The following is a 26,004-nucleotide window of genomic DNA, read 5'->3' on the forward strand; positions in this document are numbered from 1 at the left end:
AATATTTGGTGCCAAAACTGGCTAATCAGTGTGAGCTAGGTGCTGCATTGTCTGTCACATACCCAGTAGTTTGGTAAATATTTTAACCTCCATGTTTAATGAGATATGAGACTTTGAGAACCATAGAGAGTTGCGTCTTTATTTGATTTGGGAACTGCTGAGATATTCACTCTCGGGATAGACTGTAGTATTGTCGCTTTTTCCTTTAGCTGCTTAATACTTATCAATATGTTTCCTAAAGTGACTTCCATTGAATTTCTATGTTCTAACCGAATGTTGGCCAAATAACTCTTCAGATATGTCCTCTGAAACTGACATCTTATGTGCATCATGTCATTTCTGCTAATTGTTTAAACAAGAAAATTGTATAATTTTTTCCCTGCAGCTGTATTTCTTCCTTCTCCTTTGGCTTACATTGTTGGAGAATTGGATTGCTTTGACTTGCGCGTTCGTGCCAGTAATTTTACCTGTTTTATTGTTCCATTGTTAATGTTTCTGCTTCAGTTTTAAAAGCTGTCATTCTGCTTTATTGGGAAGCAGTGTGTTTAACTTGTCTAGCAAAGTCGCAATATTTACCGTTTTTTGTGTTCTCTTTCTTGTGTGGTGTTTATATTTTCTTCAGATTCTCTGACCCTACCTTAACTTGTGGACTTTAACTGCATTGGCTTTCAAGTAACCCCAAATTAACACTTTATAGACCTCCCGAAGGATGCTCAGCAAGAGTCTCGGCTACTTTGTCACTTGCTATGCATTGAGTTTGCTTTCTCAGTTTTTTCTGACCAAGAGATCTTTTAGGATAGAACACCCCGAGCCTTCCACATTTATAGTTGTTTCTCCTGTATTACGGAAACATGGTCTGAGTTTGCCTAATTACACATCTGCTATAAGTGCTACTTCCCTCAAATTGAACACTACATTTACATAATCAGTTCGAGCTTATGTCATGTGGTAGTGTCAAAGTAAGAATAGGCAACAACTCTTGGGTGAATCCTACTCTATATCCCTTCTATGTCCACCTTAACCCTAATGTGTTGGGTTAGAGCTGGCCCCTCCCCATTCCACTGTCTATCGTTCAGATGCTGATGCTACTCCTTGAAGTTGATTTGTAGTAGTTTAGTAGTTGACCTGACCTGTTTTGAGTTGTCTACTTTCCACTCGTCACTAACTTACACTTCTACGTAAGATAATTTCCTTCATCCCTTACTCGATTAGCCTAGAGATCACAGAATCCAGAAAATGTCTTGCCCATTATTTGGAATATAAACTTGTAATAGTGTCAAAGTCCAACCATCTCAAGGCCTCGTAACCATCACCCATCTGCTATGTCCTTGACTTTATGTACCATATAGTATTTTTAATAATAACTTAATACCACCTGTCTTGGTCGTGTCTGATGCTAAATATCATTTCGGGAAATGTTATTTAGCTTAGCCTGGTCTGTGTGCATTATGTGCATTTGCTGTACAAAAATATATTTTCCTCCCATAGATCTCATCTGTTCCAGCACAGTCAATCACTTGTCTGGGGAGTTCAGGTGCCTTGTATAGGACACTTTCTTTACCATTTGCTAGACCTGTTGTATTGCTATAAACTTCCACACTATGTGAAGTAATCCCCCTATTAATGTATAAGCCACACCCCTGAAACTTGTCTGTTCATCTTTCTAAAAAATTTTTTTTAAAACGAATTATTCCTCTCTTGCTTGCTTTCCGATTTCCCCCCATCCACCCAAAGAAAGTCTCAACACAGGAACCATAACTAGCTGAGGATGAACATGTTTTGTCCAGGACTTGGTTCAGTCCTTAGCTAAACTCCTGAGCATCACATCTGGATCGTGTGCGTATTTGCCAGTCTACTTGTCTTTCCATGACCCCTACCATATCCCAGTCTCCTGCCAGTTCATACCTTTTTTCCTTGCCTTTCTTTAATTTTCATTTCATATTAGTGACTGTTCAGGTAAGCCATTTCTTGGCAGACGAAACCTGAACTGACATTTAAGTTAATTTGTCAAAGCTGAAAGGAACTGCAGTATTTTTTTTTTTGGCCTTTACAAAATAGACTGTGTTTTGTTTCCGTAATCAGTTCTTTTTTTTCCCCCAAAAAGAAGGCTCAGCATTTTTGTTCATGAAATGGAAAAGGTATTTGCCACATACAAGCAATATTAAGTAATCGGAACGACTTTGTGAGGATGCTGAAGAACATTGTAAACATTAATGAGTAATATAAAACATGAAGTTCCCCTCCATCAGGCATTGCCTGTAGCCATATAGCTCAATGGTCAATTGCTGTTAGTGCTGATCACTGAAATGAAGGCATCTGTGGTAACCGTTGAAGAAGATAGGAATTTATGGGCTTTAGATAATTATGTGAATGCCACCAATAATCCTAAGGAGCCTGTTCCTTTACTACAATACTGCAATCAAGTTTGAGAGTTTTTTTGCAGGTACTGTTCCTTTAACTTTTACACCAATTGTGTCTGCTGCTTTAAATTCATGTTTAATTAGCTAGGGATCACTTGTGGTTACTTTAGCATGACTTTGAGAGCTATTTGTTGTCGAAGACCTATTGTGAACAGTACAATACATAGATTAGGCTTTGGGTCAATACCTTACTTGTGATTGGTATTTTTCTTGTCTGTCTTACTTCCCTGCTCCTGATTTGATGGATTTTCTATATAATCTTCTGGTTGTCCCTCACATGAGCATTTTGGTGTGAGTTTTGATTAGACGGCATACACCCTTCCCCTGCTGATGTCAGACCTTGCATGACAGAGCATATATAGGACTATTAACTCCCCCTTGATATCCCTTCCTGACTCCTTCCGTTTCTTATTAAAAATGATCTCCAATTGCTACTTGCCACCCTGGCACCCACCTCTTTACCCCCATCCCCCCCCCCCAACCCGCTTGCTCTGTAAGCCCCACCTACCACTGTATCGGACCGGGGGCATGCTGTTTTTTCTTTTATTTTTTTTAACCGTTCCATGATGTCCGCCGATGTGCATGGTTTGATAAATGTCCTTACACTCTCTGATAATAGATTCGAACATGATCACCACAAATACATTCACCTTTGTAGCATTGTGCTTTGAAGGTGACCTCAACGGATGAATGCAGACCCAGTGACCATCTGTGAAGCTATTTTCGTAAAGCAGAAGAACATTTATAAAAAGATGGCTGCAGTGAATGCACGCATATCTATAGTGACCACCTTTAAATAGATTTTTCTGAAAGTAATAGAAACTAGATAAAAATGTGGATGCTGCTACTACATATGCAGAGAGGTCATAACATTAACGAAGCCAGTAGATTTCACTGGCAAGACCCATTGGTTTTGTCAATGCTGGTTTCCAGTATCAAGCCTTGATTTAATCTCTACCAGATGCATAAATGCTCCAGAGACCACTGGAAGAATAGATGATAAAAATTAAAGTAAAGCCAGTATTTGCTGCTTAAAGTGTGTGAATGCAAGTGTATTTGGTTTCTGTGATGTTCTACTCTAACATCTTCTGTGCTGTTCTAGTTCCAGAGCCAGTACAGAGGCCACATGAAGGCCCAGGAGAGATGGGGAAGCCAGTCGTCATACCCAAAGAGGAGCAGGAAAAGATGAAAGAAATGTTTAAAATCAATCAGTTCAATTTAATGGCGAGTGAGATGATTGCACTCAACAGATCTTTACCTGATGTCAGGTTAGAAGGGTAAGTGCATTGCTTTGTAATTTCTCTTGAAAGGGAGATTTAATTTAAAAGAGAACCATGTTGAAAGCTTTGACTTACAAGTGCCCATTACCACTAAAGATATTGGTTACCGGTAGAGACGCTCGAGTGAAGACATGAAAGCATTAAGTGCCGTTGCTCGTTCCTTCGAGCTTTCACCTTGTTTATATTAGATCTATTGGTAGGACTTTTGTTCATTTGCCATTTGTGACTGACCATGAAGACGTTTCCTGGGAGGAATTGAAACTCTTCTAGATAGTGAATGAAATCCGAAGGCTTTGCCACATTTCAGCATAGATGTGTGTTGTATCGAAATGGATGTGCACATGTACAATTTCAGAATCTTGCCTACCACTGGCATTTTCTATACCTTGTTTTCAGTTACACGAAAAGGCTACAGCGAGTTTTGGTCGGACACGGGGTTGTTTTGGTCTGACACCGACCGAGTGGTTACCAAATTCTATTTTCTTCTGGTTTGCACTGCTTAAAAGGTGTTAAATTATGCAGTGCACAATCTTCATCATGCACAGGAGATCAATATCTCAAGGGCCTAATGGGTATTTAAAAGGAGACCTCAACAAGCATTGAAACTCTTATGCCCGATTCTTTTGGCTTTGGAGTCAGGACAGCAGTCTGAATGCAGACAAGTGGGGAGACCAACATGAAGGTCAGCCGTCAAGTCAGGAAGTGAGTAGAGGGGTAGAATTCAGTGGAGTTGGTTGCTCAAGATTCAGTCAACTTTGACAAAGTTTTTGACTTTGTGTTGGGAAAATGGGTTTCTTATGTTTTTTCTTTATCCATTCAAAATGGGTACAGTGCGAAAGCAGCAGCAGGCGCCTGGGCTTCACTCACAAGTTATGTGGGCAGCATCAGTGCAGCATGTACAGGTGGTGTTGAAGATTTCCTAGCACAGAAGGGTGGCTATAGAACAGGCAGCAATGGCGAAAGCTTTCTTATTCACAGATTAGTTTTTCTCCATTCAGCAACAGTACAAGCTCTAACATTAAGAATGGGTACGCAGTATGGCCACAACCTGTGCACGGTTTATTACACATATGCTTACGCACCTCACACGGTCACAGAACATGGGAACAATACTCTGCATGGTTTTTTCTCAAACACTCAGTACAGGCAGCAGCAGTGTAATCTTTCCTCACTCAAATGGCACAGGTACCAGTAATATACAAGACTCACATGCAGCCATCCTCCTAAACCACCAAGTAATCATGGACATTAGCCGGGCAACTATTTCTCACATACACGAACAGCACCTGTGCAAATTTCCTCAGACAGGGCAGTTATAGCACCACCAAGCTTCCCCACACAGTGCAGATTCACTTGAGAGGCCATCTTCATGAATGAGGGACGAGACAGTCCGGAACAATGGTGTGTGTCGTTTAGAAGTGACTAGGAACCATGACTGAGGCGGAATGACCATGTAAGAGTGTCAAGTACTGTTACATGGTTATATACATGTAGCAATTTACATTTTTAACCTTGCAGTCAAGAATTGAATGAATCCTGTTGAGTTGCATTGTTAGATGGAAAGGGTGGGGCTCTGTAACCCATTCGTCACGAAAAAACACACCTAGGTTTGAAGCACTTGACAAGTGGAGGGGTAAGTATACTACATACAGGGCTGCAACTAGAACCAAGGTTTGGGGGGAAGCTAACACATTGAAGAGTGTGGGTAGAGCCATTTTCAGAGTGTAGTAATCATTTCTTGAGGGGGCTCCCTTTACCATTCTGAACAGTGCCTAATATGGAGTATCACTTTACTGGAAAATATGAGGGGAATAGTGCATTTGAAAGCACGCTGGGCCTTTGGTCTCAGTCAAACAATATTTTGATGTTTAAACACATTTTTTCATTCATTGCTGTGTTCATACGGCATTTATAAGCAGATAATACTATTATGTCACTTGAAATATGGAATGTTATCTCCGGAGATACCTCTCTAGCAGCTGGGTAGGGGTGTGACTCTTGTCCAGGCTCCACAACAGTCACTATATAGAATCTGTGCCACGTAGTTCTTCCTACCTGGTAAAACTGGCTTTCACTTTCCATCAGCTAATCTTGGCTGTGTTCTGCGTGAGAAATCTCATAGCCTGAAATGCAGCCTACATTTAGAAAAATGTTGGATGTAGAAACAAATACCAAGCACAAACTCAGCCCAAAGTGTGATTATCCAAGGCCCCTCTCTATACCCAAATTAGCAACATTCATGTGAAAGTTGCTAACAAAAGAATGTTAAATATTTACACTCTTTGAGCAAATATTTGGCAACAGTGCATGAATAACAAGTCGGATAAAACGTAAGTCTGATGATTTTGCAGATGGTAAGTGCATTAAACTGGCTACTAGCTGGAGTGGTCAGGTAACATCGGAAATTGACTTTAAAAATGTTTTGAGCAAATCGGTGTAATCAATATGAGCAAAAGAGTGAGTGAGACGTGTTTGAGTGTACTCAAGGGAAGTGTGCACAATAGACCGACTTGGCATTCATATTTACAACCTCTTTTAATTTTCAGTGGTAGTGTACTGGTTCTTCTCTTTGGGTAATGGATACTCCACGATAGTAAATAACTGCACTTCGTATTTGCATTTCAAGCATTGCCATGCCTGGTAACAACACTCTTCTTCCAACCCTCTTAAGACATGGATAAAGTCTTGGACTCTAATCCTGATGGTCTTTACCCTCCTAGACGTTCTCCCTGCCTTCCACTTTTTTGTTTTCTCCCTTCCCCTTTAGTTCTGGGCATGCAGTCTCCTTCCTCAGAGTCTCTCTCTGGCCTGCCCCGGTGTCTAGTGCTCAGTGTACCCTTATTTAAAACAGTCATCCCCTGATTCCACTTATTGGCCCCTCCTACCCTTTATTCTTTATATATAGAGTTCTCTGCTTCTTTTTTGCATAAGTGTTGCGTCCCTAGATGCCTGAAAGCATATTGTTTTGACCCATACTAGGTGCTCCCTTGTTTCTAGACGAAGTTAAACCTCTCTGAAGCGCTATAATGATAGCGAAACACGTGTCGGAGGTTGCTTTTAATCCATTTAGGTTTGCTTGGTTGGTATTTTACCAATTCAAAGCAGTAATACAGCCCCTGGAGTGCTAAAAGTTTTTGTCATTTTACAGCTTGGCATGGATGGCACTGTGCTCATCCTATGCTTAAAAACTTTGCTGTAGAAATGGAAAAATACTTTATCCCTTTCTATCTCGGCGTGGATGGCACTGTGCAATCCTATGCTTAAAGATTTTGATAGAAAAGGACATTTGAGGTGAGCAAATTTAGAGTGTCGCTGGTGTTGAGGGTGCCCTATACAGGAGCTTTCCTCTACTTGGGAACTACCCAGAGTTCTCTACTTTTTTTGTTTAATTTATGCGCCACTCTTTGCCTGAAAGGGTATTGTTTTGATATATATATATATATATATATATATTTATTAACCTGAGGCATCTGATGAATAGGTAGCTAAGAGCGTAAAAGGAAAAATATATAAGTATGTATGTATTTTTCATTTTACTCCCTTAGCGACCTGTTCATGAGATGCCTTAGGTCAATCGCAGATAAAGTGGTGTTACTGTGACCTGTGAGGACTTCGACCCCCATTTACTAATGTTTGCCCTGGCGCGGTGCAATGCATTTTAGCACTGCGCACAGATATCTTTAAAATGGTAGGACTATTAATGCTATCTTTAGTGTTGGGTTGCTTGAGCACCTAAGCAACTCTTTACTATAAGGGGCCTCCGCTGCATAGCAAAGGCCACTCCGTTGAAACTACTTCTTCCTCATTCCTTTTATCTTACCTGTTTCTAGGTTCTTCTTTTTCATCTCTCCTGCTTCTCCTCCTCAAAATATTTTAACTGTACTTTTTTGATAAATCCGAGATATTGAAAAAGTAACGCAAAATCGTAGAACAAAATTTTGTCTACTTTAAAGCACAATTTGTTTTTATTTTACTTAGTCTCTCTTGGCCTTGTTTTCTTGGCCTTGCGATCACCCTCTGGTACTTTTCTCTGTGTCTCTCTTTCTGTATGAAGTGATAGAGTGATTAATGAGAGCACTTTCGGGGCTTGCAACAGTGATTTAGAATAGGATGTATTTGCAGATTTGAGCGTGTCATGGATCTGACGGTGAGCTGGTTGGGCGGCACTCCTTGACAAATTCCTGAAAATGGGACTCTGAACGTTGATAGGACAGCAGGGTCCAAAGTCTTGTTACAACTAGTCGTCTTCATTGTGGTCTGAGTAGGCTGGCTATCAGTCATATTATATTGTTTCTGCTGTGTGGCCCTGCATCTTTGATTTTAAACTAGGTAATTTACAATGACATTATAGGAAGTGAGCGAAGGGGCTCTAGTAGATGATGCACACTGGGTTGTGGAATTCTGTGCGTTTCCTATTAAGTTCTTAGGTATGGCCCTGCAGATCTGGTTAGAGATGAGATTTGTAACAATGGCTGTTAAAATTAATTTACTAACACAGGAGTGCACCCATTTCTAACTTCTATACGCATTTGCGCTAAAGATTCATAAGTTGATGGATTAATCATGAGGAGATCTTGAAGGAGATCAGTTTGAACCCTTTGGAAAGCCAGTTATAAAACCTTTTCCCATGATTTAGATTTGGGAAAGAGGGGGGCATTGTACACAGATGCAAATCTAGTTCCAAGAGGTTGAGTTTGTTCCACGACCTGTAAGTGGCGGTGTTGGCCTAAAGAGCAGTTGCAATCAAGTTGAACAAAAGTGGTGTAAATCTTCAGATCATTGTGACAGATCTGTTTACAATAGTACAATTCCTTGAATCTGCATACATTACAATTCTGATCATATTCCAGTAACCCCTATCTCCACAAAACAAGCTTTTAAAGTTGCCTCTAAGCTCGTCCATCCAACCTCTGCCTCAACAAGCTTTTAATTGCTGCTAACAAAAAGTGTCTTTCTGGCTGCACAAAAAGCATCTAAAGTTGAACTGTTAAGAAAAACTGAGTTCCTCCTCTTTTTTGTATCAACAATTCTTCTTTGTGGTCTAGCTTGAGTAGGACCCTCCCTCCTCCCCACTCCACCCCCGTAAATTTGCAGGCACCCACAACCATTGCCTCCAGTACGCTGACAACACAATATTCGATTCTACGGCTTGCAACAAACCTTTGATGCCCTCTAAGGAAAATAAGTGATCAGTTGGTCTTTCAAAAACAAAAATCATGGTCTGTGGATCTAGAAGTATTAACAAAGCCAAATTGTTATGGATCATGTAGGGCTAGAACAAGTATCGAGCATTAAGTATCTGGGCATCCATTTGAACCAGCGAGGTTCGCACCATGCTCAGTTGACAACTTTGAAAGGAATCTTTTCATCCATGATTGAGCTTACTGGCAATTGTAGCGGCATCAATGCCAAGTTAATGCCAACTTTGACCTATGCTCATTGATAGTTAAAGACCACCTAGCTACATGGCTGGATAAAGCCCAAACTCGATGCTATAGACCAGCTGCTGGATGCCACCCCTTCTTCTTAAATACAACTGGAATTTGGCCTTTGCAAACAATCAGCTATGCTTTAAGCTTGGTTCTTGGGATATTATGTTAAGTTTATGACGGCCCCCACAGGATTTCTTTAAGATCTGATAAGGTTAGGCTTTCAGGCCAAAAATCTCAAATGGGTACCTTACGAGAAGGACTCACTTGAACAGAACCTGCCACTGAAACAAAGTGCTACAATTCTTGCCAAAAATGTAAAAATAAAATTGGGCGAGGAAGAACGGCAGGAGTTAGCTCTGTAGGTGTATGCTGAACTGTGCCTAGCTTTTTATCAAAACCTGAGGAAAGCCTCGTACCTATCCAGCCCTTTGAACTTAGCTTTTAAAAAAGAACATATGAGACCAAGATGTAGGCTAATCACTTAAAAGTGCACAGCTTTGGGCTCTTAAAAGGACGTGCTCATCACAACTGTCAACTGTGTAATTGCAAGCAAGAATTGTTAATGCGTCTTGTGTGTCTTTGCCCTTGTTTAAAGAGCTTAAGGTGTAAGTTGCTAAAAGCAGTTTTTCGCTACCTAGGTGTAAAGCAATCTAAGATAGCAATAACTTAATGTTTGAATGGGTTTGTGAAGTTTCTCAGGGAAGCCTACAAGATAATGAACATGAGTTTGGTTGGTAGATAAAGTTGCAGAATTTGTTTGCCTTAATATTGGCCCAAGAACAGTCGCAATAGTTTTGCTGGTCAGTGATATTTCTCAGTGCATTTTATTAAGTGTTTTGTAAATTTGCTGTGCCCTGTTGGCGGATAAAGTTGCAGAATTTTCTCGCTTTCCCATTATTGGGCCAAGATTAGAACGCAATAGGTTTTGCGGCTCACTGATATTGCAAAATGCACCTTAAGAATTTGGTTGAAAAATTGCTATGCGAACTCTAGGGTATGCTACTCAATGTACAGTGCACTTTATTACTTTGTCTTACAGCTTGATGTCCGTTAATCCAAGATTTTAGCAACAAACTGAATTATAATTGGTGATTATCTATTTTTAAATGGCAAATTTGTTGTATTGAGGGTTGCAAAGTGGCTGAGGCACGTGTTACTTGATATACTATCTCCCCCCCCCTTGTTGATTCAGCAATTCCAAGAACTTTGCAAACATTTAAAGCACAATGCACTTTATCCTGCTGCACTTAATTGTTGTTGTGAAATGGTTGTCGGTTAAACACAACCATATCCTCAAAAGATTTTTTAAATTTTATATTGTGATTTTAGAGTGGATTCAAAAGGATGTAAAGATAATGCACTCTATATTGACTAGGTCATTGAATATGTAATTTTCTGAATGTAGAAGAAGATGCAGTGCATGGTGCTAAGAATAGTTCAATTGTATGGACTGAACTGGACAACTATAAATTTGCTCTTTTTTTTGGCTGCTTTTATATTTTTCCTGATATAATTGTTCTGGTTTTAAATAACTGGAAACAATAAAAACGTTTACTGACTACTTTCTTTTGTAGTCTAAGTCAAATTGACCACCTTGTTTAGGACTCCATCCTCTCGCAGCAGATCATGCCAAATATTTTTGTGTTACCTTCAATACTAAAACCTATTTGGCAGACCACATATTTAACATATCTGTGTCCTGTTTACTAGCATGACTGGTGCTGCGCAAAATCTTTTAACCTGTTCCTACCTCTTGCTGCAGAACATTGGACCAGGCATTTATTGGATCTAAATTGATCTACACTAATGCAATCTATCTTGTTCTTTTACTTGTTCAATTACTTGCTGAAACAACCACAAATACTTCTAAATTTGGCCATGCCTAGACATGTTAACATATCTTGTCATCTAGAGGCATGCACTGGTTCCTTAGTCAAGAGTGTATATTTTTCAGGTCTCTGCATCCATCATAAGCCTTTCATAGGATCATAGGACAGGACCAAACTTTCATAATTTCCAGTTTTATGAGGTACGCACTGATTCGTATGCTCTTCGTCTTCTAACCTTCTGCTGAGTCCTCATATTAAACATTCCAGACTCTCGGAAGATCATTCTCTTTCTTAGCAGCTAAAGCATGAAACACATGTCTCAAATCTATCAGATCCATACCCAACCATCATGCATTTAAGAAATCTTTGAAAGCCTGAATCTTTCCTATGAATTACTAATGTTGGTTGTGATTGTCCACTGCTTTTTTTCTGTGGTAAGGCTAGGATACTTTCCGATGCATTTGTTGTGCTTTATATATACTCATTCATTTGTGTACTTTGCGTTTTATTTTGTGCATGTTGGAGGACATTTTGCTTTTGGAATTGTACTGTAATTAACTAGTGTGAGCAAGGGCCCCATTTAGATATGGTGGATGGATCTATGTGCTTTCAGCTGGGCCGCCAGGGTTCCAATGAAGGCACTGAAGTGCTGCTTTGTAGGAGCCATGTTTAATGCATTGACTCAGCACAAACTTTGCTTATTAAAAGCAACGTTTTGATTATCAAAAAACCCGTATGAAATATCCCTGAAACACAGTGAATTTTTCTTCTAAAGCATAGGGGAAATCATTTCTTTGGTTTCCTGCGCCAGACTGCCAAGATTTCTCTGGCAGTTCTGAACTGCTTGAATTTACAACAAAATGACCACCTTAAATAGAGTTGATCTTCTGTCATACATTGTACAGCATTCTACTGGCTGACAGCCCATTTTCACCGTTGAAGTCCATGTAGGATCCGCAGGCAGAAATACATGACATTTCCTCCATCTCTGAATGGAGCAGGGGAATCTCAGACAGGACATCTGCTGCTGCTTGTCGGATGTCCCACGTCCACCAAACTCTAATTGAGGTCCGTAGCCAACTGAGTGGTGGACTTTTTATTGAGTTCAGAAGGATGAAAGGTTGAGATGCTTTTGCTTGAAATCTAACCGCACACTTCAGACTGCATGTAGATGGCTTCAGAAGGTGCAGTACTGTCACATGTACCCACTAGAGGTGGATGACCCTACATACTAACAGGGAAACCTAGCCAGAGCTAAGCCAAGGGTCTGCCTTGGCTCCAAGTACCCATACGCAAGCCAAGCCATGAAAGTGTTTGCATGTAAATCGTGCTGGCAACAAAATGTTAAAATATGAAACTGTATTTTCAAAATTCAGTGCATTTCTTTACTTTGCAAAAGCATTTCCCCTTATAGCAGTAAATAATATAATCAAATTTAGATCTATATATTAATTGATCGTTTTAAAACAGGCTTGGAAACGTTCATGCCCCCACCTTGATGACAGTGGCACCAGTGAACTATAGGGCAAGTCAGTTGGCATATGCACCCTACATGTGATCTAGATGTTTATCATACATGAATCAACATTATACCCTCCTAAATAAAACACAAGAATTTTTTTATGCAGCGCTCATTAGCTCACATATTTGAAGATGTTCTCATATGCGATAATGAAGAAAAAAGTAGTGTAATGAAATAAAATATTTTTCTGGTATCACAGTTTAGTACGCGGGAAAGCTGATTGAGGGTTTTCTAGTTTCACATTGTGCAATTCAGCCATTAGGTAGATTTCTTTCTCCCTACTGTTTTGCTTCAAAGGTTTTGCATCAAAAGTTTATAGTTTCTCTTTACATTTTGTGAATGAGGTGAACGCTTGGGTGTCAGGCAGAAGCCACATGACTGCTTGAATCATTCGGGGTTCAAGAGTCCAAAAGGACCGTGAGCAGAGCTATAGTCAGGCATCTGGCTCAAGCCTTCAGTGGCTTGCCCACATCTACATTGAATTCATATCAAGTGCATTAATTAGACTGATTGACAGAACAGCAAATTAAAAACTCTTATGCATTACCTTTGCCGAACGATCTCTGATCATAACCTCCTCCTGGCTAACTTTTAAATGAATGTGTCTCCTTCCTCCATTCCGACCTGGCACATGCAGTCTTCTCTTCCTGAGGATGCTCCTTGCAGCCTAAAGCAGTGATAGATTATTTTACGTTAAACCCTGACACAGCTGCCTCCAACGCTGTGGAATGGGAAGTGTTTAAAGAAGTAATATGGGGGTCACTGTATTAATACGACAGTGGGTGTGCAGAAGACCACCAATAATGAGCTGCAATCCCTTGAGGGCTGCTTGCTCCACCTTGAAGCTGAGGCAGCTGGCATGGACAACAGTGCTTGCTCTCATGGAGCTATTGGCATGTGCCACACCAAATTATCCGACAGATTTCATTGTCAACTACGCAGCACCCAACACAAAAGTCCCCTCCCAGCAGAATAAGCCTAGGAGCCTGTTGCCTCAGCTGATCAGGCAAGCTGATGCTTGCAAACTCATTACTTCCATCTACACCACCGCAAAGTTTTCTCTTACACCCAGCATGATATTCATGAAACCTTCACTGCCGATTATCATGCATTATACGCCCCTTGCGGGCTTGTGCTTGAATTTATCCCTTTAGGAGCAATACTGCTAATAGGGGTTATGAGTCTTCGGAAAACAGTGGATATTTTCCAGTCACTAATTATTCACACTCCTGATACCCTTTGGTAAGCATGGGAGGGAGACTTAGGACCTCTCGTTGATGAGGACTTGCAGAGGGCTAGGATTTTGCATAATACTATTTAAATATCTACATTGTGCATATCTTACATGACAACTCTTATAGTGCTGCAAATAAAAGAGACTGCCCGAATGCCTGAAATGTGGAAAGCAAGAGGGTGACATAATTCATATAATTTGCAGATGTCCCCAGATTAAAATCTTTTGGGCGGGGTATGGCATTCAATTCTTATAATGCAATATGACAATTGTTCGATCACCCTACTGTTACACATACCCTTTGACTTAAATGCCAAGCAACATAAAATAGAATTGTCACGCTTTGGACTAGAGGTGGCAAGATACCAACCCACTTGGTTTTGCCAGGTGTAGGACAGCGTATGGACCAGTGTCTGTCACTAGCGATACCCATTTACACATCTCATTGGTTCCCATAAAAACATTAAAAAATCTGGGGAGACTGGATGTTATGGAATTTTAAGGGGCTCAGGCACAAGTGGGTGGGGAAGGCAACTGTCATGATAAGGTTACTCAATCCCAGTTGAAAAGAAATCTCCACCACTAACCACATTTGCAGTATAGATCTCATCTCAAGTGTAAATGCTGTGCTGACATAGTGATCATGTTGTTACTCTGCAATTCTTTTCTTTTTTGTCTCTCATATAATGCCAATAAAATGGTTTAAAAAAAATACAATGGGGGATGGCTGGAAGTGTTTGAGGGAGTGTTCAGACCACTGTTGTAAATGTTGGACAAGGTGATGGGGAGTTCAGACCCTTGCAAATAAATTGTAATCCTGTGGTTTAGAAATTGTAATTGTGACACATTTTGTTACATGTCCCAAATTGTTAACTAGACTGGCCAGGATGTGAGCAGTGCCTATTGATAAATATAGGTCAAGAAGCTTTCTCCAAAGCAGCTGGTGATCTAGATTTTCAAATATGTATAAATATCAACAAACACACAATGCAGTGGCATTGCATTCAACTTAAGAGCTTAACTTGTGAACATGCTGCTGTACTGTGTGTTGTTAACTTTTCTTGTTAGAAAGCCATGTTGGTTAAAGGGTGGTTGCTCTCAGCAATGATCCACAGCGGACTCTTCTCCAAGATTATCTGATCACGTAACTTCTCTGAACGGTAAAGCATCTGTAACAGACAGTAATCACCTGAATTACAGAAGGCACAATGCTTAATGATGGACACTGGCAGCGCACCATTTCAAACGAGGAGAGATTGGGCTGCCTGATTTAAAAATAAAAAAGGGAACCACGAATAAAGACTATCAGTATGGATCTTCCTCAAAGTGACTAATAGGTAGCCTTTGAGATCCTATAGCATTGAAAAACGTACTGTTTGTTATGAAAATTATTTTCAGTTGTGACCATAATGTACATAAAAGTCAAGTCAAAGGACCCCACATTGTTTCTCCTATATAATGAAATGTGGCTTGTCCAGATCTTGCATTTTGTTTGTAGTTTGAAACCTGCTTGTGTTATGTCTGACAGACAGTTCATACCAAAGTACCTTTGGGTTTGATTAGTTAAAAGCTGTAAACACAGGCTTATAAACCTATGAGCATAGATATATAGGATCGGTTTAGTGATGTTATCTACATATTCTTTACTTCAGTGTGTGAGTATAGAGATGTCTCCCTCCCTTTTTCACAGGGGCCAATTAGTTTAAAACATTAGGGAGAGTGTTTGCTGTACTGCTTTGAGTGTTGTGACATGAGCACAATGTTTCACATGTTCAATACATTTTCACCATTTGCAGTGTATCACTTGGTCCCTTTATGTATACTTCTACAATCAATCTAAAGCCCAAAATGTGTATCCTAATACTGAATGTTTATTTTCTTTGTTTTGAAACAGGGCTTCTGTGCTCCTCCTTAATACATAATTATATACTGATGGAGATTTACCAATGAGGAAACCCAACATACTGTCAAAAGCTATTGATATTATGTGGCTTAATAGAATGGCTGGATCATGTATCCCAAGAAATTGGATGTTAGGGCGATTGAGTCCCTGTTACATCCATCAATCTTTTTAATCTTGTCTGAGGAACCTTTATAATAGTTTTATGTCATTCCTCTAAGTAAATTTAACTTTTTTCTTTCTTCCTTGCATATAATATCGAGAGAATCCTTTTAGAGGTTGAGCCCAACCTGGATGGATTTTTCCAGGGTGAGATCAGACTCACTGATGAAACAAGCAGCAACATGTGAGCGAGGGTACTTCTGTCTAACAAAAGGGATTTTTTTCCCCCATTACTTTGGTCCCAGCAGGGTTTGCTAGAGGCTTCTTATTGTGATATATAGTTTGGGAGGTTGTCTTACTGGCCTATTTATTATACCCTTCTTAGGGGATGAGAGGAAAACACGGTTTTGTCCGTTCAAGTGTCTTAGATTGTCATTTGCAAATTTAGACAAAATAGAACTCCTTTTGTCAGTCCATGGTGATCAATTGGCTACAGTATCCTGGAGTTCGAATCAACTGGCCCAGGTAATGAAATCACCAGGATATTTCTACATTGAACTAAACTGAATTGAAAGGATGTTTCTCATTATTCAGAAACCACTTACACATGGAATATATATTAATATATTTACAAATTTCACAGGGATACAGCATGCATGGATTCTTTATTTCAAATGTAATGGACCAAGAATGTCTGATAGAGTCTATACTGCCACTGTTATGTATGCTCGACTCCTATGCTAAGGAGATAACCAAACCACCACTAGGTCAACTAGTTGGCCCTTAAAGTGTAGGACTAAAAAAAGATTTCAGAAATAGAGTAAATAAATTGTTCGAATGACCCATGGTTCTTGGAAGCATATGATGTGAAAGTTATTAACAAAACTTTAGAAATCAGGCAAATTAATATGATTGTTAATGCTGCGAATGCTCCAAGAAAGGCAGAAACTGCATTATAGTTCAATAAATAGGTGTCCATGGTAGGTAGTTGTTTGTTGAATAGTCTGGATTGTAAGTCATATGTTGACCTACATTTGTAAGCTGTATAGTCACCTCATCTGGTCCATAATATTTTAATGTATGCTTGGGGCCTGCAAGTGGTCTGATTATGTAGAATGAGAATTGCAATTAGAGGGATCCTGCAGCACTGCATCTGCGCTGTACGTATAGTGGTTGTCTGAGAAGATTAATATCGCATACAAGAACTGGAATGTTCAAAATGAATTGGGGGGGGAAATGTCTGAGAAGATTTACATGGAGCTGCTTATGCATACCATGTAGAGTTGTCAATCTCCAGTGTGTATCGAATTTTGAAACTGTAATGCGGTCTCAGAATGATCATTCAAAATGCCTAATTTAATTAGAAATGAATCAAAGTTTGGCAAATTACATTCAGTGTAGCAAGTTAGGAAAGATTAGCCTAGTGCCAGAGGACTCAAAACTGTGGAATAGAGTGGAAAATCTGTTAAAGTTTGTAGCTGTTCGTCTGGTTACGTTGATGACTAAACCTGATTAGTTAGACGGTAAACTGTATATTGGATGAGTCCGCCTTACCCACACTTCTGTGGCGTGTTTCATTATAGGCAACCTTATTCTGCCCTAATAAGATGATATTGTCTCGGAGTTCTTGATGATATTTACTTGATTATCAATGGATCCATGTTTTATTAATAAAATACCCCAGGTCAACCCAAAGGGTATTCCTTTATTTCCCCCCCCACAAATATAATTTTATTTTCAATAATAGCAGTACATAGTAAATTGCAAAATGACATGATCGCTCATGTACAGCACATGGAGCATTAAATAACAGAAATTAGTTATTGATACACACATGAGGCAATCAGTCTATTATAAATACGCATGAATATAAAACAAACTCTTGCTATACCCATGACACCCCCAACTAATGAACTGTCACCTGTTTTTAGTTGAGTATACATAGCAGTGTGTATGCCGGGTATGTGTTGCTGCAGAGGAAGCCCCCAGATGAGGGGGTAGCAGGAGGGGACAAAGGGCAATGGCATCTCTCCCTGTGTACAGAACATGAGACCACCCAACCAGAACCCTGTAAGTGCAGAGATTAGGGACCACCGACTGCACCCTCCACTGATCCCAGAGGGTGTTCCTTTATTGGTGGGGACTCTGGGTATAACTAAAAATAAAAAAAAATGGAGGAAGGCGAATGAGTGTGAGTTCTATGACTTAATCTTCCTTAGTACTGCCAAAATATTTCGGTTTGCCATGTGCCCATAATAATGCCCTGCTTATAGGTTACCTTTTACCCTTTTGGCCTCTGTTGATGGACAGACAGTTGAAGCCTAGAATCCCTTACTGCTGACAAAGCACAAGGGGTAGGTGTACTGCACTGCAACCTAACACCCTGGCCCAGAGGTTCTAGAATTTGACAACCTACAAAACTGTAGGGCTATCCTTTAGAAATCAGGGGGTTCCTTTCCCATGAAAACCTATCCACTCAAATGGAGGGAGTTTTTTGTTACTGTACATATAACATGCAGGATTCATTATAATCTCATTCTCAGCAACTGTTAGTGTGTGTACTGCTGTTAGGAGATTCAGGCATCACACACTCCTTTATTTGGGTGTCAGTTGAGGAACAAAATACACGCCCCTAAGCTACCAATGCATGGCTAAAATGTAAGTAAGACTATTCATAGCAAAGTTGGTGCCAGTCTGTGAAAGCTACATTGTTCTTTTGAAGCTCATGTCTAATCCTTTCAAACCCTTACACATATCCAAGAGTATATACATGACCTGATACACATTGTTAGTATTAACCTTCATATTTACCACACAGATCAGCAAGAGACCAGCGATGGTAACTATCTACACTTCTACAAGGGACCTTCTGAAAGACCTTTTAGAATTCCACCTCGGCCTGTGATTTCTTTTTTCTAAGACTTCAAGGGTCCTACATTGCTGCCTGAGAAGTTGTCCATTTGTGGACATAAAGACATGAATTTCGTGTTGCCTTGATGAGAATAGTAATGCCAAAATTGGGTCAATTTCCGTATCCCTCAGAGTAGACCGCTTCCAAGAAGGGAAATTCAAATTGGATTGTGACCTCATAGCGTTCTTTCGAAATAAGGTGGTCAGAGAATTCTGTTTCTCTCACTTTACCAGAGGGGTGCTGACTACAGCTGCAGTCTTCGTGGGGTGCCTTTTCTGGGTACCTTCAGGCAGCAACATAGTGGACCTGTCATTCTTCCAAGAACCACTACTTCATAGACCCCCAGAGTGATACAGGCAGTATTCAATACCCTGTTTCACTAACGTGAGCTTATTCTTTACACATTCCTGCCATTTTGCTGCTTCTGCTATTAGTAAATATGTGAAAGATCCACCGCAGGAAAAGGAAATGTTGATCATCTATAACTATTTTTCGTCATTTATATTTTGCATACATGCCACTTCTTCTGTACAGGTCCGTTGCAGTAACGTAGATTCTACAAACTCTGTTGTATAGAATAATGTGTCTCAAACTTCTGTACATGACATTATGCCTGTGATTCCTGCATTACAGGGAATAACTGTGTGTGTTTATGAAAAATGCCAATGTTCGTTGGTAGTAATTGCTTATATGCAACAATTTCGTATTTACATCACCACTAAGACAATTGATGTTTCGCCTCCAGCTTTGTTTTCTTTGCACTAAAACTCCTTGAACACACGAAGGACTACAGGTTTGCATTTGTCATTTACTTTACTTGGGGAAGCAATCTTTACGGGGCAGCTTGCTGATTTACGCCTCAGCAGTTGTTCTGCTCCTGATGCCGTCCACTTCCTTACCGCTCCTGGAGGTGCAGGATATGAAAGATGCACAGTGGTCCAGCGGCACGGGATACGCCCGGGTGTACGCTTCCATCAAAGACCAGGGCCTGTGTTTTCTTGGGTCCTTTGATAGATGAGCACCAACCTACTGCCATTGAGGTGTAATTTCCACAACCCACTAACTTTTTTAGTTAATCGTTTTGGGTCTATTGAGGGCTGAATATGGGGAAGCAAAAATTACAGGGGGACAAGGACGTTGCCCCTAAGCCAACTCGCAGCACCACCCTTGACTCATTCTTGGCCCGCGCGGTACGGGTGATCACGGAAGAAATTGATTTGTCAAAGCGGCCATTATCCTTGGATGCCTGGGAAGGCCCTTGTACTTTGCCATCTGCTGTAGTAGTTCAGTCACCCATCCATTCTGCTTAAGGCCCTGTTGATTCTCCTGCAGACCTGCCTAATCCTCCCAGAACGTACCCTGGGGTTCAGGAGCATCCGACCGTGAATGCCTTGCCTGAAATCTTAAATAATAGTGTTTGTGCACCTTCAGCCAAGAGAAAGGGCCAACTTAAACGAACTGGGAACACCAAAGAAGAGCGTAACCACTCTAGTCACTGGGACCCTTCTGGGGAACTTCAGGATAATTTGGCATTTTCCAGTCCAGGCTGGGATGGTATCATGGACAGGCTGAAAGATTTTATCTCGCAGTGTGTTGGGGAAGAGACTATATATATTGGAGACTGCTGTTTTATATCTGACCATGTCATGTACTACCATTAACGCTAACATCAATACTTTAGCCCTTATGTTCTGCCAATTCTGCTTTTTCTGTTATTCCTGGTACTCAAGTGGGCATGGCTGGGCCCCCGGGTCCTTATTCCTCCCTCTCTGCCCCTATTCTCCCTCCCCTCTTTGATTAGTTACTATTGTGGTAAGTCTGAGGGGGGTCAAGGAGAGAGCTACCAGTCAGACAAAGGCCTACATAGTCTTGACTTGCCACCTGCCTGATGCTCTTACATGACGTTTATGACTAGGGTTCCCCAACTTAATTCTAATGCCATAGAATCTGCGTTCCAGCTGAAAAATAGTGTGTCACTGGTGGGTGTGTCGAAATCCCAGCTTTAATATTAAAGAATACAGTGATATCCTTTTTGTCAGAAGGGTGGGGTGGTTAGGCCCTGCGGCTAAATGCCTGAAAGGGTCATCAGTTGCAAGTATCCTAGCTAGGTCAGGCACTTCCTTCACAACATTGACATGCAGCACCCCTGGGGCAAGGGCATTAACATTCACCTGCTTGTTTTCTTTTATCGTCTTGTGTTCCATACCCGCATGCCAGCGCCACCCCTGGGCCCAAAGACACTGGAGAATATACTAGTGCCCACAACAAACACATTTATCCCTCTGTCAAATCTGGATCTTAGCGACTGACTTGCTGGTATCCAGTCCTTTTCACCCAGCTCTAGGGCCAGTAGACCACAACAGCCACCTCACCCCGATGCCACCACGCCTCTCCTTCACCGTGAGTCAACAATGAGACTTCTCTGTTGGAACATCACTGGTATTAAAACTAACCTCCTGGATCCAGAATGGCTTAAGTTCATTGTCAAGTTCAATGAAATAATGCTGCCGGAAACTTGGGCCCAAGAGATAGTGACATGGGACTGCCGATGAATGCTTCGCCATCGCAGCTACTCCTTCACCAGGCCGTAGAGCCTGAGGTGGACTAGTAACCATGGTTCGCATCTCTAAACACTTTAGCATCTTTCCTGTCCCCTTTGATCATTCTGGGATCCAGAGACTATTGGTAGTTACCTCCTGCAAGATTAATTTCTTTCTAATCAATTGTTATAACAAAGTTTGTGATCTAGGGTGTCAGATCAAGGCTCCGTTCTTAGTGCTGTATATCCTTGAGGCTAGGTCACTTTCCAATCTCAGGTGCTTTAACCTGATACTGGGCGGTGATTTTAATGCTAAGCTGGGTTTGAATCCCTTGTCTGGCCGACGACTTTCTCTCGCCACACCACATCCAATTTCAGGGGAATGGGTTTATACAATGCCCTGGGGCATGCAGGTTTGTGCAATGTGATGGATATGGGGGTAAGAAGTTTGGACCAAAAACCTACCTTTGTAGACTAGGGTAAGGGGTCAATCATTGATTGTGTTCATCACTAGGATCCTTGTAGATAGTATCACCCCGGGGAAGGTGCACAAAACCTGCCGTAGCTTCCACAATCCAATTGAGGTCAGGTGGTATTACGTGTTAGTTACTCTTATGTTGTCGCCCCTGGTCTTACTGGTTTATCCACAAAGGAGAAGGGCCTTAGGGTCAAGTGGCGCAATGTGACAATTCCTACTCACTTAAAGCCCTAGTTGGATCAAACTAAAGCGTGATTACGGGGCCTTTGTTAAATGTTGAGGCGTCCTCCATCTCTGTTTTAGAGGCCTTTGATTGTCTTAACGCCTCCATTAGATCTATCATGCTGAAATTGTCTGGACCATCTTTTTAGCATTTATGGACTTGAGCAGTGCCTTTGACCAGGTGAACAGATCAAAGCTCTGGAGAAACTAAGTAGTGTAGGCATTTTCCCAGTAACTGATCAATTGTTTTCAGAGCCCTCCACACTGATGTGAATTCCTTGGTCAGGTATTGCATGGAAGGGGAAAATACACATTTCTTTAGCCTCTCTTGGGTGGGTGGGTACGGGGTGTCAGGCAAGGCTGTGTCTTCGCATCCATTTTATTTTTTTTATACATCCGTGACCTGAATTCTTTCTTAACAGCAAATGGTAGAGACCTGGTGATAGTGAAATCAGTACGTGTACCCTCCCTGTTACATGCTTACAACACTGTATTACTGCCTTGCTCAGTAATGGTCTTACGGGACTTGTTGATCTTTTTGTCACGTTCATTGGCAACCTAGATCTGGACATCAACATTTCAAAAACACACTATATGGCATGTGGTAAAAAGGGAAGGTGATCTGTATGGTAGCTGCCTTCCCATACTTGGGGGGGGGGGGGGGGGTTACTTTTGACCAACAGACTAATTAGAAACCCTGCCCTGCTGATCGCTGTACTCTATTTAGTCAAGCGTATGGAGCTCTCTTCAGGTTTGCTTGTATAGTGGGTCGTAAACCTATCCTACCGATGCTGCAAGTCTATAGACTGAAATGTTTCCCTGTGCTGTTATATGGAGCTGCTATTTGGAGGTACTGAAATTGTACGAGTATCCAGCTAGAAGAGAACTAATTTTGCAGGAAATTGCTAGGTATGGGCCCAAATAGTTCCACCGTCTTTGCTCATGATAAACTGAGTCTGGATTATGTGGAAGACCATGCTAAACTTGCTCCTTTGCTTCTGTGAATTGTTGTGTGGTCTGGGGAGCATACTACTTTTGACAGGGATGTGATCAAAGATTGCTTTGCGTGTACATTTGGCCACCAGATCCCATAACTTAGCTATATTATGTCTATTGCTTCGTCCCTGAGTCGTCCAGAAATGTTCTCAAGTCCCCAGTTATTAAAAAAAAAAAAAAAAAAAAAAGTTGACAGGAGGTTAGTTAGGGACCTGTTCCTTAGCTGTGCCGAGGAGGAAAGTGAAAATAAGGCTCTGGAAAAAACAGTTTCGAGATCCCTTTGGCTCCTGATAACCAATACTGGAGAGATCACTCATCACAAAGTTTTGTTTGGGCACTATTCATTTATTTGATTCCCTCCAGGCCAATTTGATTTGAAGTCGATTAATAGCGTGCCCCTGCAAAGGTTTCTCACTTCAGACACTGGAGCATTTGGTTCCTCGGGACTGTGAAGTCTTTACCTGGTTGCTGCCAACTTTTATTTGTGATTTTTATTTTTTTTTAGATTTTTTTTTACTGGTGTTTTTTATTGTTTTATTCTGTGTGTGGCTATTTTTTTAATGATTATTTTTACTGTTGAATAAAGATCTTTTATTCATTCATACTAGATTGCAGCCATATATTTCGTGTTATTGTTAGCACTGTACTAACATTTGGATCCACAGAGGTAAGGGGTTATTCTAAACATGCTCACTCTGTTTAAATTTTCTGTACAAGCAGATGCACATTTCCATCATTTTCCCAGGTCTGCCCTTATTTGCTAAGGTCAAAGAAACCTTACACAGACTGGCATCAGATGAGCTTTGATATTCTACATTGATATCCGATCTTTGCAAAATTTCTGTCACCTATAGGTGGAAAGTGAGTGCGAGGCAGACTTTAAAGGCAATCTCTTGGTCAATAGTATTCTCCTGCATATCCAACTGCAACTAGTGGCCCTTTTTTCAGGTTACACTTTCTTTTGCCAACACAATCGATGCTGAGGCATCTTCGGTTACATTTTTAATGGAATATAAATATTGACTTAATGTCTAATTTGTCCACTTGTACCCGCTTTAAATTTATTTGTAAAGACCAGTCAATTCTCTGAAACTGAAACCTTATATATGAATCCATGCTGGCTCTCTGAACAGTCGTTTTCATTTTTTGATTTGTACTTTATTATATTTCCCTGCAGACAAGTTAAATCTGGCTCGCCGGACGACCCCATCCGACCTGAACTTATTGTAAAACTTTATACTTTTGACCTCTCAATGCCTTCCTCTGTAACAAGTTGAAGGTGCTCACTTTAACCTAGGTTCTTTCTGCACTTGAATCTGGGGACTGGATGGTGGTGTTGAACATGCATGATGCTACTTTCTTTTCACATGTCAATGCTGCAGGTCTACAGGTTCCACTTGAGGTTCAAGGAGGGTCACGCCCTTTCAGTTTGCTATGCTCCCTTATGGCCTCAACAGTCCTATCATGTGTTCACAAAGGTGATGGCAGTGATGGATTACCCATCTGAGGAAGATGGGGCAATTAGTCTACCCCTGGCTGTTGAAAGCGGACTCCCCATAGTCTGTTGCGGACAACCTTCAGACAGTAGTGAACTTCTTGACATCTTTGAAGGTCTTGATCAACCTGCCAAACTAACACCTCACTCCTTCACGGAGGCTCCCTTTCATCGGAACCATCCAGGGCCTTTGAGCTGTTCCTCTGGACCAGTGAGTTCAGGACCTTTTGGCTATGATTATCTTCTTTTCTGGATCTTGGTGAGGATGGCGCTGAGGCTTCTGGGCCTATTAGCTTGCTGCATCACAATCATCGATCATGCCAGATGGCACATGCAAACATTGCAGTGCGACTTGATGTCCCCGTGGGCATAGCACCATGAGAACCTGGAGAATTCCATCTAGATGTCAGAGGAGGCTGCAAAGAACCGCAATTGGACCAGTGGCAGGCCCTTCTCCCTAATCCACCCAGAGCTAATGGCAGTGATGGACTCATTGCTACTGAGATGGGGAGGCCATTTGGAAGAGTAGGAGATCAGAAGTCTCTGGTCTCCAATGGAGACCAGCCTCCTCATGAACTTGCTGGAGCGGCAGGCGATTCACTAGGGGATAAAGGTCTTCCTGCCTACCATCAATGGCTGGGTGAGAGTTGCAGGTTCTCATAGACAAACACCACCACTATGTGGTACTGTAACAAGCAAGGAAGGGTGGGGTCCATGGTCCTGTGCCAGGAGGAAATACATCTCTGGAGTGTGCTGGATCATCTGGGGGCTTTCCCGGTAGTACACCACCTGGTAGTGTCTTTAAAGTCTAGGGCAGACAAATTCAGTTGGTGAAGCCTAGCTGATCAGGATTGACAGTTGTATCTGGAGGTGGCACAGGGCATCTTCCAACAGTGGGGAGAACTCTGGCTAGATCTATTTGCCAGTGCAGAGAAAAGGGAGGAGGAGGAGGAGGAGGAATAGGAATATTTTAAGCAGCACCCATATGTGCTGTAGTTCCCCAAAAATATTTTTTAATAACTTTCATATTGAGTGGAGCAACGGGTGGGCTCCTGTATGCCTTCCCACTCTGTCTCTACTGAGTTCGGAATATGATCAGGCCCAATCCATCCTACAGGCACCGGATTGGGCCAGCAGACTGTATCACCAGGAACTTCGGGGTGAAGATGCTCAGGCCCAGATCAGGTTTCCACTGCTGGAGGACTTCCTGTCATAGTAGAGGGCACAGTCTTGCACCCAAGCCTGCACAATCAGCACCTCTGTGCGTGGAGAGTGAGAGGTGTCAGTTAAGTTCTTTTGATCTCTTTCCTAAAGTGGTTTATGTAATTGTGGCGGCCAGACACCCTTCCACATAATCTGTATATGTATGGCGCTGAGACATGTTTGTGACTTACTGTGGTGGCCGGCGATCCCACCATTTGCAGGCAAAACTGTTGGATATGTTGTTGCCTTGTGTTTGGTGTAACAAGGCCTTGCTCTTATCTCTTTGAAACTTTTTACATTTGCCGGACTGGTTTGTTCACATTACGAGGTGTGATACGTTTTATAAAAGGTTTGCAGTGTTCGTTTTTACCAACACCCTTTGTAATGCAACAGTATGACTTGAATTTAGTCCTCATCTTTTGTATGTGTACCCTTTTGAAT

The 26,004-nt window shown here is 41.3% G+C and overlaps 1 protein-coding gene across 1 annotated transcript in view; it reads left to right on the forward strand.

The window, feature by feature from the left end:
* Positions 1 to 26,004, forward strand: part of GALNT1 (polypeptide N-acetylgalactosaminyltransferase 1) — a 525,156-nt gene that overhangs the window by 142,563 nt on the left and 356,589 nt on the right. Inside the window, exon 3 of the mRNA XM_085606855.1 lies at positions 3,523 to 3,697. Within this exon, the coding sequence (XP_085462981.1) occupies positions 3,523 to 3,697 (175 nt within the window). The remainder of the gene's footprint in view (positions 1 to 3,522; positions 3,698 to 26,004) is intronic.

This window comes from Triturus cristatus, chromosome 5_2 (genome assembly GCF_964204655.1).
Source record: "Triturus cristatus chromosome 5_2, aTriCri1.1, whole genome shotgun sequence".
NCBI lineage: Eukaryota > Metazoa > Chordata > Amphibia > Caudata > Salamandridae > Triturus > Triturus cristatus.